General features: G+C 45.2%; 1 protein-coding gene across 1 annotated transcript in view; it reads right to left on the bottom strand.

Moving 5' to 3' along the window:
* The window catches only part of LOC115106679 (rho GTPase-activating protein 23-like), a 65,805-nt gene that overhangs the window by 19,707 nt on the left and 33,370 nt on the right, over positions 1 to 12,728 (bottom strand). The window contains 4 exon segments of the mRNA XM_029629650.2: positions 18 to 78; positions 206 to 377; positions 476 to 506; positions 1,550 to 1,741. Of these exon segments, the coding sequence (XP_029485510.1) occupies positions 18 to 78; positions 206 to 377; positions 476 to 506; positions 1,550 to 1,741 (456 nt within the window).

Here is a 12,728-nt window from a genome sequence, read left to right as displayed (position 1 = left end):
AGAAATCTCATACTCACACTTACCAACTGCAACACATCCTCATCTTTTGGCATGATGCAGAGCTCCAGAACATTCTCGCTGGAAGAGGGATAGAGGAGAGATAGTAAAATAATGGGCCATTGTGTAAAGTTATGTAACAAGTATTATATAATGTGTCATATCACATGTGTGTAGGTGCCTGCGTGTGCGTGCGTGTGTGTCTCACCTGTTCTGGATCAACGCGATCACCTGAGAGTAGGTCTTCCCTAATACACTTTCCCCATTCACCTTTACCAGTCTGTCCCCTGTACACAGGCCAGCTTGGTGGGCGGGGCTTTTCTCCCTCACACTCTTTACAAAGATGGTGTCCATGGGCTCCAGACGACCCCTTTGACAACCTGGGACACACAAACGTGGCATATATTCGTTAAACATTTTTAAACTTGTAAACAACGCACACCAAAGGACTGTATAACGACACATGGAAAACCCTCACCTTTTCCATTGCCGTTTCCATTCTCCTCGTCCTGCAGAGAAAGGAGAGGAAGACAAGTGAGACACCTAGAAAACTAGTAAACAGAGACCAAGCAGACCAGTTGTTTTGTGGCTCTACCACAAGGAGATGCTATCTCCCCCAGGCAGTCAGAGCGATGAGCAGTTGGTGTGGCTACAAACGCATTAACGCACACCTAAACGGGCCTCATCATAGCAACACACAGAAATGGATTGACAGTGACAAAAACACTCATGAGCCAGCATATGCTCACATGGTTTACCTCAATTTATCACACATACACACACACACAGTTCATCTCTCTCTGACACACACACACACACAATAACCCACTCCCTACTCCACCCTCACACACACACACACACACACACACACACACACACACACACACACACACACACACAGGCCCCAGCTGACTGGGCAGTTTAGGTCTGGCCGGCTGGCTGACTGAGCTCATTCCAGTCAGACAGACAATGACCTGGGCTTTACAGCCACATAATAGAGACCTAGATACCCTGGAGTAGGAACCAGTGATACTACCACCTTTCTCATACTCTACTCCTCTTCTATTTACCTTCTCATCTCCTGTTCTGCTTGCCCTCTCCTCTCTCTGGCCCCCTCTCCTCTCTGGCCCCCTCTCCTCTCCTTCTTCTCATCTTCTGTTTAACATATTCTTTCCTCTCTCTCTTCTCCTCCTTTCCTCTTTTACCCCATTTGCCTCTTTTATTTACTTCTCTGTTCCTCTCTTCTCTCCCCTCCCTGTAGGTCAGTGGTCCCCAACCCTGGTCCTAGGGAGCTACAGGATGTGTGGGCTTTTCCTCCACTGGTTGGTGACCATTAGTCAGGACACCTCCATAAGTGTGAAAACGGTTAGGGTAACACACACACACACACACACACCTGTAATTCTGTGACTTCATGACCCCTCTTAATTTGGTCATGAGACACAATTAACCTCTACACGACTGGAGGTTAGCAGATCAGCATAAGCTTGGTAGGGAAATCTGTAAAATGAACGTAATGCATTCCATCGTGGGGGCTATGAACCATTGTTACCTTGAGGTTATTGTGGAGGGAGGACTCTGGCGGGTACACAATGAAGTGGCGCAGCGTGAAGCCGAAGCCCTGGGAGTTCTTCTGCAGGAGCACCGTACGAGGGCCCTGCCACGCCACGCCCTCAACCTCGCCCGACGACAGCGACCGAGTGTTCTCATTGGATGACAGGGCGCCATCATTCCGCCCTTTAGCCTATGAGGGACACAGATGAGGAGGATTTAAGAAAAGGGGTCAAAGTCAATATTAGCTATTCAATTCATTAGTACCACTTTCTAAATGTATGAGTGATTTCAATATGTCAATGTAAGTTAGGTAAAGTGAGCTGAGGGTGTAAGTGTAAACTGTGAATTAGGTCAGTGAGTCCAAACATATCCTCCATGTCAGTGAGAAATGCATTGCTTAAGTGTGAAACGTCAGAGGCTTCTATTAGCGATAATAGCTATATACCACACAGGTTTGGGACCAGGCTAGGGAGACTTTTTTTTAAACTCCACCCAGAATTCTGGAATTCCACCAATGCCTTTCTCTCTCTCAGGAATAATATCTATTTTAACGACCCACCTCTCCCATAATCACCTGCAACACAATGGAGGGGTAAAAATACATGTTGGAGCGGGTATTTATGTCTAACAATTATGGAACAACAGGACTCGATCATGACACACACACACGTTAGGCACGCATGAACATGCACTCATGTGCGCAAACACACATACACCCACACACACACTGTCACGCCCTGACCTTAGAGATCCCTACTATTCTCTATGTTTGGTTAGGTCAGGGTGTGACTCGGGTGGGAAAGTCTATGTTTTCTATTTCTTTTTTTGTGGTTCCCAATCAGAGGCAGCTGTCTATCGTTGGATCTGATTGGGGATCATATACAAGTTGTCATTTTCCTTTTGGGTTTTGTGGGACCTTGTTTTCTGTGTAGTGTCTGTACCTGACAGAACTGTGCGCTTTCGTTTTCACTTTGGTTATTTTGTTTGAGTGTTAAAAACAAAACAAAAATCATGAACACTTTCCACACTGCGCTTTGGTCCACTCCTTTCGACGAGAGTCGTTACACACACCTAAAGAAAAATAAGACTCACGCATCTTTGTGTGTTTGGAGTCTTTGTGTCTGTAACACCTTGGGGATACACTGGTGGTCCATATACATTTTTCTTAGGCGGGATTCAGTATCTAACAGCAACATATTCTATTGAAAACAGTTTTAATATGTAGAAACAGAGATTGGCAGGGGGATACATACCTTCACCCTGCTTAGGCCTAAGTAATATTAGGAAAAAGCTCCTGGTGAGGGCACCATACAGCAGACTTAGCTTTTTAGTGTATCTTTTTAGTGTATATAGCTTTTTAGTGTGTATCTTTTTAGTGTCTATCTTTTTAGTGTATCTTTTTAGTGTCTAGCTTTTTAGTGTCTAGCTAGGGTCTTTATCTTATCACACAACCTCTCCTGATAGCCTTCGGCCCTCTTCCTTCTTCATCCCACCCTGCCCTTGACTTCCTATACTCCCTCCTGCCTTCTTTCTCCACTCCCCCGCCTCCCACTTCCCCACAAACTCACAAGGCCAGGCCACACTGCACCGCACCACAACAACAGGAAGTGGAGAGCCTTGAACAGGAAGTGAGGCATGGTGCCTGAGCTAACTGGCCCATTTGGGGATTCAGGGAATCCTTCGCCTCTAAGAATAGAGTGGCTAGGGAGGGGACTCTCTGTATGTGTGTGTGTGTGTGTGTGTGTGTGTGTGTGTGTGTGTGTGTGGCAGGGAGGGGACTGTGTGTGTGTGTGTGTGTGTGTGTGTGTGTGTGTGTGTGTGTGTGTGTGTGTGTGTGGGTGGCAGGGAGGGGACTGTGTGTGTGTGTGCGTGTGTGTGTGTGTGTGTGGGTGGCAGGGAGGGGGACTCTCTTTCCGATGGGGGCTCCAGTTCCATTGCAACACCCCTCCCTTTATACCCAGCGCAACATTGTGACTAGCATTCAGCATTCAAGCATCTGGAATTCCGGGATCCACATTGACAGGTTGAATTATTCTGTTGACTTCCCATCTGTAATAGCCCCTTATGAAATGCTGTGTGTTGTTTTGCAAGGAAGTGGAAATATGATGTAGTGGTATAGGACTGTGAAGGAAAGCTAAGACAAAGGCTGGATGCTTGGAAGGATAGAAATCACATTCTCAGTAAGGAGTCTTAGAATAGACTCATAACACTAATATTAAGAAACTATGTAGTGTACACACACGCGCACACAAACACACGCAGGCAGGCACACACACACACACACACACACACACACACACACACACACACACACACATACCGTGCATTCACGTCCACACGAACAGGGATGCCCCTAAGCATGGACTCATCATACGTAGATTGATAATGGAGATGGCATAGATGTTGTTTTTCGAAAACACCATGGACACCATGGAGTATGTGTGTGTGTACGTATGTCTGTGCATGTGTATGTGCGTGTGTGTGTATGTATGTGTGTGTGAGCGAGCGAGGTTACACACTGGCAGGTTAGTGTTTTTTTGTCATGAATATTGTTCTAGAGGCAGCTCTGCAGAGTGGTCACTAGCTGGCATAGCCACAAAGTCATAAAATCTGATTTTAAACCTAACCCTAACTCTAACCTTAACCCCACTGCTAACCCTAATGCCTAACCCTGACCTTAAATGATGACCAAAAATCTTCATTCATTTTAACAATATAGCCAATTTTGACTTTGCAGCTAGCCCATCTAGCAGAAATCGCTCAGTTCTGCCTCAAGGACAAGACTCATCCCAAAAAACATCAACCTGCTACATACTGAGCATGACATGTGTCAGAATCCCTCATGGCCTTTCATTCCTACACCTGCTATTTCACATGCAAGTGCATGAAAACACACACACACTGGGGTGTGAGATGCCAGCAGCACAACTTGCACAAGCATACACACACACACTCTCATATACACTCCCTAATATATACCAGAGCATGCACACGCACACTCACAGGGGCATGCCAATGCCACAGTCTCCTTTACACACTGTCCTGAATTCTCCCACCTCTATCAATAACTGAACCATAAGATTAGCTGCTTGTCAACGAAGGGCTACGTGACGTGTAACTATGACGTCACTTCCCCTATAGGCTGTGAGGTCAAACTCGAGTTTGACTTTGTTTGTCAAATTGTTTTGCACGCACACACGAGCGAAACCAGCAAATGAATGCATCTGCACACACACACACACGTCTCACACACACACACACACCACACACACACACACATTTCCTTTTAACATGTGTTAATGCCCCTGATTGTCAATTACTCAGGCAAGGCTTTTTGATGATCACAGATTTTTGCTACATCTTTGACGCATAAGAGAACAACACATTCTAACCTACACGCCCACACGTGCTCACATACACAGACACCCTGCCGATGCGTCACTCGAGCAGAACAGATGACACTCCAACCTGCACCCATCATACACTCACATATATGTACCACACACACGCGCGCGCGTGTGCCGATGTAGAAATATGTACAGTGCCGGGTGACGAAAGCATTGCTCCGATCTCCTTCCCCTCCGTTAGTCAACAGGCCCCCACTGCGCTTCCATTACATAAGACATACAGTAGGCAGGAGTGACACAGCCCCCCCACCCCCAACACACTCTCATTTACTCTCTAGCCTTTATCAAGCCTCTACATTATACATGACCCTTTCTAAAATAGCACATGTCCAATTCTGCATTGGTGTAGGTGCTTAGTAAATCCAATGACAATCAGCAGATGGAGAGATGACGGATCCTCCGACTAATACAGCCTTTTGCTACAGGCCAGCGTGGAGTACCCACTGGTAAGGCGCTGAACTTCTTTCACTACTGAAAATGGCTGTCATCCTAAAATTAAGCAATAAGCCACTGTGTCACTTAGCCTTACCACGGCTAAGGGCTGTTCTTAGGCACGACGTAGTGCCTGGATGCAGCCCTTAGCCGTGGTATATTGACCATATACCACAACCCCCAGAGGTGCCTTATTGCTATTATAAACTGGTTACCAACGTCATTCGAACAGTAAAAATGACTTTTTTTTTTTATCATACCCGTGGTATATGGTCTGACCTGTCAATCAGCATTCAGGGCTCGAACCACCCTGTTTATAATTGGAATTGGAACATCTCTCTGGAATTAGAACATCTCTGGCTGTCTCTCTGGAATTAAATGGTTTCTTTTGTCATATTGCGTAACAATCCTTGAACATCAACCAGACAAACACCCAACAACCCGATATCCAAAGACACATCTACGTCACGGCCTTTCTATGTTTCTATCTTTCTATGTTGAGTTGAGCACGCCAGATTAGGAGATTTCCCAGCAGAGTCTCTCTTTCTTACCCAGGACAAGCGAAGGTGTGGCAAAACCCTCCGGGGCACCCTTCGTCTGGGTCGCGGAGAGGAGCGGGGTGGGGTGGAGGGTCGGGGAGAGGCACGGGGTGGAGTGGTGGTATCATGTAGGGTAATGCTTCGTAACACCGCCAACCAGATACAGCGAGGTTCCGGGTCACTACAGTCCACCCCTACTGAGCACTGGAAACACCACTCCTGCCCTGAGGGAGCTGGGACCTCCACTCTCAACATCACACACACGCACCACACACACACACACGAGTGTTTGCTACAGCCCCACACAGGACGGGACACGTACGACGCCGCTGTTACCCCGCAACCGCCGGACGTTTTCACCTAGACACGCTGCGCACGCACTCTCGGCCAGACATGGGGGTCAAGAGTCAATGGTGACCAACGGAACCCAACCACTTAGTGTCTATCAAATCAAGACGTCAACAAAATCTTCATATTGATGAATGAATCCAGGTCTAGGTGAATATATTTGTATTCCTCAAAGTGGGTTTGGGTTCTGGTTCGGTTTGTCTGTCAAAATGCATCATGGTCCTGTTGGTCACTAGTTCTGTTTCTGGAGAAGTAGGTGAAGCAGCTTGGATGGCAGGCCTGAGATCAGTGGAGACAGTAAAAAGAAAGGGCCTTCGCCAGGCACAAGTCGACTAGCTCTTCATCAGAGTTGGTCCTAGATCATTAATATTCTTGATCTGTGTAGAGCTACTGGTGTCCTCACTTCTATCCAGGACCAGATTATGATTTCATCCTCTCCTCTAGATGAGTTGTCCCGCGTTTGCATTCTACATGTGGCTAGACTAGTAGCTGGTAACCTCTTGTCCTTTCTCAGTATATAGACAGATTCAGACTCACGCTGCCACACTTCCTTGTTCACTGACCGGAAATCGAGGTTCAGAAGTCCTTTTTACTGGTATAGAAGCCATTAGGGTGGCGTACAGGTGTGAAAACCAGTAGCTGGATCTAGTCCTCTTCACTGGATCAGAATGAGTTTTAGTCCCATGTTTTTTTATTGTAGCTGGTAACAGTAGCTCTTTTCTCTCATGCTGGATATAGTGCAGTATTGGCAGTGGCTGGCTCTCTGTCTTTATTGCTATCTAAAGTATATTCCTCTCCTCTTTTCTCTACCCAGGCTCTGCCTGCCTGCCTGCCTGCCTCCCTCTCTCTCTCTCTCTGGCTCCCTGTAGGCTCGCTTGTGCTCCACGCAACGCTAGTCCACTCTGTCAACCCCACTCACTCACTCACTCTCTATCTCTCTCTCTCCCACTCTCTCACTCTTTCTCTCTCCGCCTCTCTTTCACATTCCTCCCATCCCTCCACTGGCCAGTCCAGCAAGGCAGTTGAGCAGTGAGCAGCACAGAGCATGTTCTCTCTGTGTGTGTGTTTCTCTCTCTCTCTTTCATGTCTCGCTTTCTCTCTTATGTGTGTCTCCCTGTCTCCTCTTTTTATGCTCAGAACCTGGCCGCCGCAGCTGACAGTAGAGTACACACTAACATTAAAAAGGCTGTGTGTGTGTGTCTGTGTCTGTGTGTGTGTGTGTGTGTGTGTGTGTGTGTGTGTGTGGGTGTGTGTGTGTGAAAAACCGAGTCCCAGCCTTTTAAAACAAAACTAGCAGCAGCAATGTATTGCAGTGTATTTAAAGCTTTTTGCTTTGACACCTGTGAGCCAGAGCATTGTAAAAATAGAGAGAGAGAGAGAGAGAGAGAGAGAGAGAGAGAGAGAGAATAGGGAGAAAGAGAGAGAAAGAGTGAGAGAGACAGAGAGAGAAATGAAAAGAGACAAAAAAAGATAGATTGACCAAGACAGGCATGCAGACTCCCCTGGCTGGAAATGACACCCATCGCTCCTCTCCTCCCCTCTTCACAATCTCCTTAGAAAACTCAACCCGGAAAAATGGGAGCGCCAACTCAGTGGTAGGATAAAAAAGAAAAGGCATTTCCCTATCTGCCTCACTGTATCGCTCTCCCCTATGGCTCGCCTGCTTTTCTGTGTGTTCTTGTATGTCAGTGTCTGTCCAGACTCCATAGCATTGGACCTTGGGGCTACTGTTAGTAAGGGCAACCACTTACACTCCATCCAGAGGGCTAAATGTGTGTGAATCATGAGTCAGAGGACACAGAAGTCATTATGACGGAGCTAAGATGAATGGAATTGAAGGATGGGGGAGGAATGGGAAATGGCTATTTAAGGCCTAGCGGCCTTGTAAGCATGTCACCAAACACTGATACACACATTGATCTAGCTTAATAGATTGTAGTTCTATCAATAGAGCAATTACTAGCTGGTACGAAAAATGCCACGTGATTTAAAAAGCTGCAAATACCGCATGCACACTCGCACACACACATACACACACTTTCTTTTCCCTTTCTCAGGTTTGGCTGGTAATAACCATGAGAGGCAACCAAATAGCCCATGAGGAGCGATCCATCCCTATCTGAAAGGGGGTGGCCATCATTAACATGTCATTGATACTAATACTGTCAGCACAGACGGCAAAGTAGTCCCCTCCTCTTCTAGTAATGGGGCAACCCCTGGCATAGTGCAAAACTAAAATACTGAAACAAAGCTCACAAAAGCTATTGGTTTAACAATGGTTCAAAAAAGAGAGAGCGACATTGCATTTTTTTTTTTTAGGTGTAAGATGGATCAAAAGTAAGTCAATAATGAACTTTCCACCGTGATAAAATAATAGGAAAAACAGAGGATTGGCTGTTTAAATTGGGCAAGGACAGCAGCACCCCTCTAATCTATCCCTCACATGCGTCCCCAGTCCGAACCTATTTTTGACCGTCAAAAGTGGTGCAATATAGGCCTACAGGGAATATGGTGCCATTGATTGGGACACACCCAATATCTCTCTCCAGCTCTCTCTGCCTCTCATTGGATACTTCTATGTTTATACACCCCCCCCCCCACTCTCTCTCATGTCTCCTCGTTTTAGGCTCATTACCCTGCAGCTCCTTTGACCTTGCTCTCTCTCTCTCTCAGTCTTTCTATTCCATCTCATCTTTCGCTCTCATTATCCACAGTCTCCACACAACTTCAACCCTCCTCTTGACTTCTTATATAACCAGAGGGAAGATGTTGCAGGGATGAAGGGAGTGACAAACAGAACGAGTTGTTTAGACAGAGACAGAGTGTAGACAGAGAACGCACACACACACACACACACACACACACGGATGGACGGACACATTCTACTTATGCTAAAAATGTTTATTCTATTCTACTGAGCCATTTACTTGATGTCCGTATTCTTGTCTTTTATTATTTCTTGTTGTTTGCGTTGTCGAGAAGGAGCGTGCGAGGTAGCATTTCGTCGGACGGTGTATACCGTGTGTATCCTGCACACACCACGAATAAAACTTGAAAACACACAAATGCAAAACAGACACACAATACACACAATGTTCGACATGATTATCAGCTGTTCTTGTTTAAAGCCACTAGTGGGCAGCACTGGCACGCAAAAGATCACGCTGACTCGATAACCGTCTCAATTCAACAGCTGGACCTAACTGTAACGTACACCATTGATTATTGAAACGCGAGAGTATGTCTAAAATAGACAGACTATTTGTTCACACACATCGAGGAGACAACAGAGATAGTATTGATAACCCCTGTTGGCTAAAATGGGCTAATATCAATAGTATGCATTAAAGGATTATTCTTTTGAGTATGAATGAGAACAAAAAAGGAGGCGCGCACACACACACACACACACACAAAATCAACCCTCGATGGCAGGAAAAGCCTCCTAATTAATTGACCTATTTTTTTATCAACTGTGTAATTGTTCCAAGCTAAAAAGAAAATGAAATAATACAGCTACACATTTCCAAGCGTCGTGGTTCTTCTCTGGGTTCTCTTTTTATCTTTCCACGTGGCCGCAGCTGTAGTCAGTAAGGAACTAGTCCCAAACCAGGCCAAGTAACCATGGACACTGCAAAACGTCTCCCCTTTAATGGCATAACTAGCCCCATAGCACTGACCCGACCACACACACACACAGACCGACACAGACACACACACACACGTGCACGCACACACAAACTAAGAAACAAACACATTGATTCACACACGCACACACACCCATTGATTATGAGCATGGGGAATGCAGTGACGATTTTAGCATGTAAATGGTGGGGCAAACTTAAGCTATTTTTTTTTAGATGCACACCAGCAAAGCCACTACACAACACTGGACAATACATTAATTGCACTATAACGGTGACAAATGGTGCCCACAAACTGTTAGGGCCTAGATAAATCTTTCCTGACAGCGGAGCTTTCCTTCCAGCACCATGGAGTGAATCCTTACCACTGCTACACCTGGCTATCAGCGGAGCCTTGTCTGGCAGCGAAACTGTTCATTCAGCCTCACTTACTGCCTTTTTAAAAAACATAGCTGATATGGCTGACTCGCTTAAATAAATATGGTTTCTACTGACTCCTTGTGGATTTGTGTACCTTGCATTCTCCTTCAATAATAACGAACGCCAACATGAGTTGTGACTTTTGAACCATACACAAACACTACTACATTCATGTTCAGTAAATTCATGTTTGTTCTTATATCATTAACACTTAGCTCTAAGTATAAGCAAGTGCAAGCAAACTAGCTGTGACGAGGTAGCCCTATTCGTTCAGCACTTTCATTTTAAGTATTTTATTATGTGGTCTAAAAATAAATTAAAATACAATCACGAGCATCCACTTTTAAAGACATTATGCAAACAAAACAACCCTCGCAATATCAACTGGAATTACATGGGTCTATTACTAAACTTTTTGTTGAAAACAAATATGATGGTTACAGACCCAACAACATTATATAGTTTCCCCTCCTTGTGGAGAAAATCACATGAGCTAATTATAATACACAATGTAAGGGGAACAATTAAGTAATTCCAACATTGCCTAAAATGATGAATGAGATAGACTTATATAAGCAATATAACAACTGAGATGTACAAACTATGGCATAGGGGAACGATGAGCGGATAAGACGCAAGCCGAAATGTCGATTAAGACATTAATAAGCGAGCTAAGACAGACGTAGTCGATATACCTATTTGTTCAGCACTTATGAAATGAACAGCGACAGAATTCAGAACACGCTCTTACCTTATTTGCCCTGCACGCCAAATCAGAACCATATGATAAATAACGAGGGCATATAAACTGACAATGAAATCTTTTACAATATCCGATGATGACATTTCTCTAAAACAGGCTATAGGCTACGTGTGCACTATGTGCACCACCAAGTCAGAACAGTAGGCGAAGTTCTGGGGGGGAGAGGGACCAAAGTCTTAGCGTGAGACACATGGGCTACTATCTGCCTACTACACCGCATACACTTAGTATTACTTAGCTACAGTATACATATCTCCCTGGCATATTGCTTCATTTATTCAGCAGCATACAATACCTATTTTTGGACTCAGTTGTTGTGATGTGCTCACTTGAACAGGAATGTGGTGCGGAGGTTCTTCTTGTGGGCAAACTTTGTCATCAAAGTCTGACATTCTCTGGATGAATTCATGCTGGATTGGCAGCATGGGCAATGTATTCAACCTTTTCTGGCCCATGGTGCTGAATGTTTATCCTTTTAAGTTTAGAAAAGAGATCCTTTCAGGCAGATGTTTTAAATCCTTAAATCCAGACTTGGACCACACACCCTCTCCACCGAATAGCAGGCACGGGGAAGCAAAATAGTTATTGCTTTGCGACGCTCGCAGTTAGCCACCAATTCCTTCCAGACCACTCATTGTTGAATTTGCGATTTCTGTTTTATCTATAATTTCTCTTCAGCTTTATTAACTCAATACTTACATTTTTGTATTGTTTGGAAACTGATATGTCTATTTCATATCTTTTTTTTGCTAAACAGGTGGGCTCAGCAATAAACATTTCTGTCACGCCTGCTCCAGCTCTCCCTCTCGAGCGCCAGACTGCCTATCATTACGCACACCTGTCCCCTTCGTTACACGCACCAGCGCCTCTTTGTACCCACCTGAACTCTATCATTATTTGATTGCCTTCCCTTTATCTGTCTGTTCCTCACATTATTCCCTGTGTCAGCATTGATGTCGTTACTTTGTCCCGTCCAGACGCTGTTCCTGACCTGTTTTATGTCCGTAGATTATTACATGTTCTCCCTGTACCTGCTTCCTGTCTCCAGCGTCGATCCTTACAGTTTCACAGTTCTATTGTGCCTTATGTTTTATGTACTCTATTCATCTATTCCTTTCTGAACACACAGTAACTGGCGCCTATGCCTTGAAAATCTGGCACGCGTGCTATATTCTCTTGAAAACAGGCTGCCATTTGAGCACCCATGACCGTACCACTGATTCCTTCAAACATAGGTAGAAATCCCCTGCTCGTCTGCCGCCCCTGTGTCCAGCACCACACAACTACCCAAACTATTACCACCCAGAGTGGCGAATGGGTTAACTACAGCACTCTCTTGTGAGAGGAAGACTGGGGTGATTGACTGTGTCTGAACTGGACAGAGGCGGCTATGTAATGGAGTTCAGTTCCACTCTGACGGTAGGCTCTTATTAATTTTGAATGTGACAGATAGAAATTAATGGAACGTATCCATTCTACATGACTGAGAGTGATGCACAGACATGAGTGATGTCTGTTCTACAACCACTTTCTAGCTGAACATTCTGTAACATTTCAGCACTCTTGAATGAGCCCGATCATGAACCCTAGAAACAGATTGAACCCCAGTATCCCCACGCTGGCC

This window comes from Oncorhynchus nerka, linkage group LG23 (genome assembly GCF_034236695.1).
Source record: "Oncorhynchus nerka isolate Pitt River linkage group LG23, Oner_Uvic_2.0, whole genome shotgun sequence".
In the NCBI taxonomy this organism is placed as follows: Eukaryota; Metazoa; Chordata; class Actinopteri; order Salmoniformes; family Salmonidae; genus Oncorhynchus; species Oncorhynchus nerka.
Note: the sequence above shows the minus strand (reverse complement) of the source record. Positions and strands in the feature narration are given on the sequence as shown.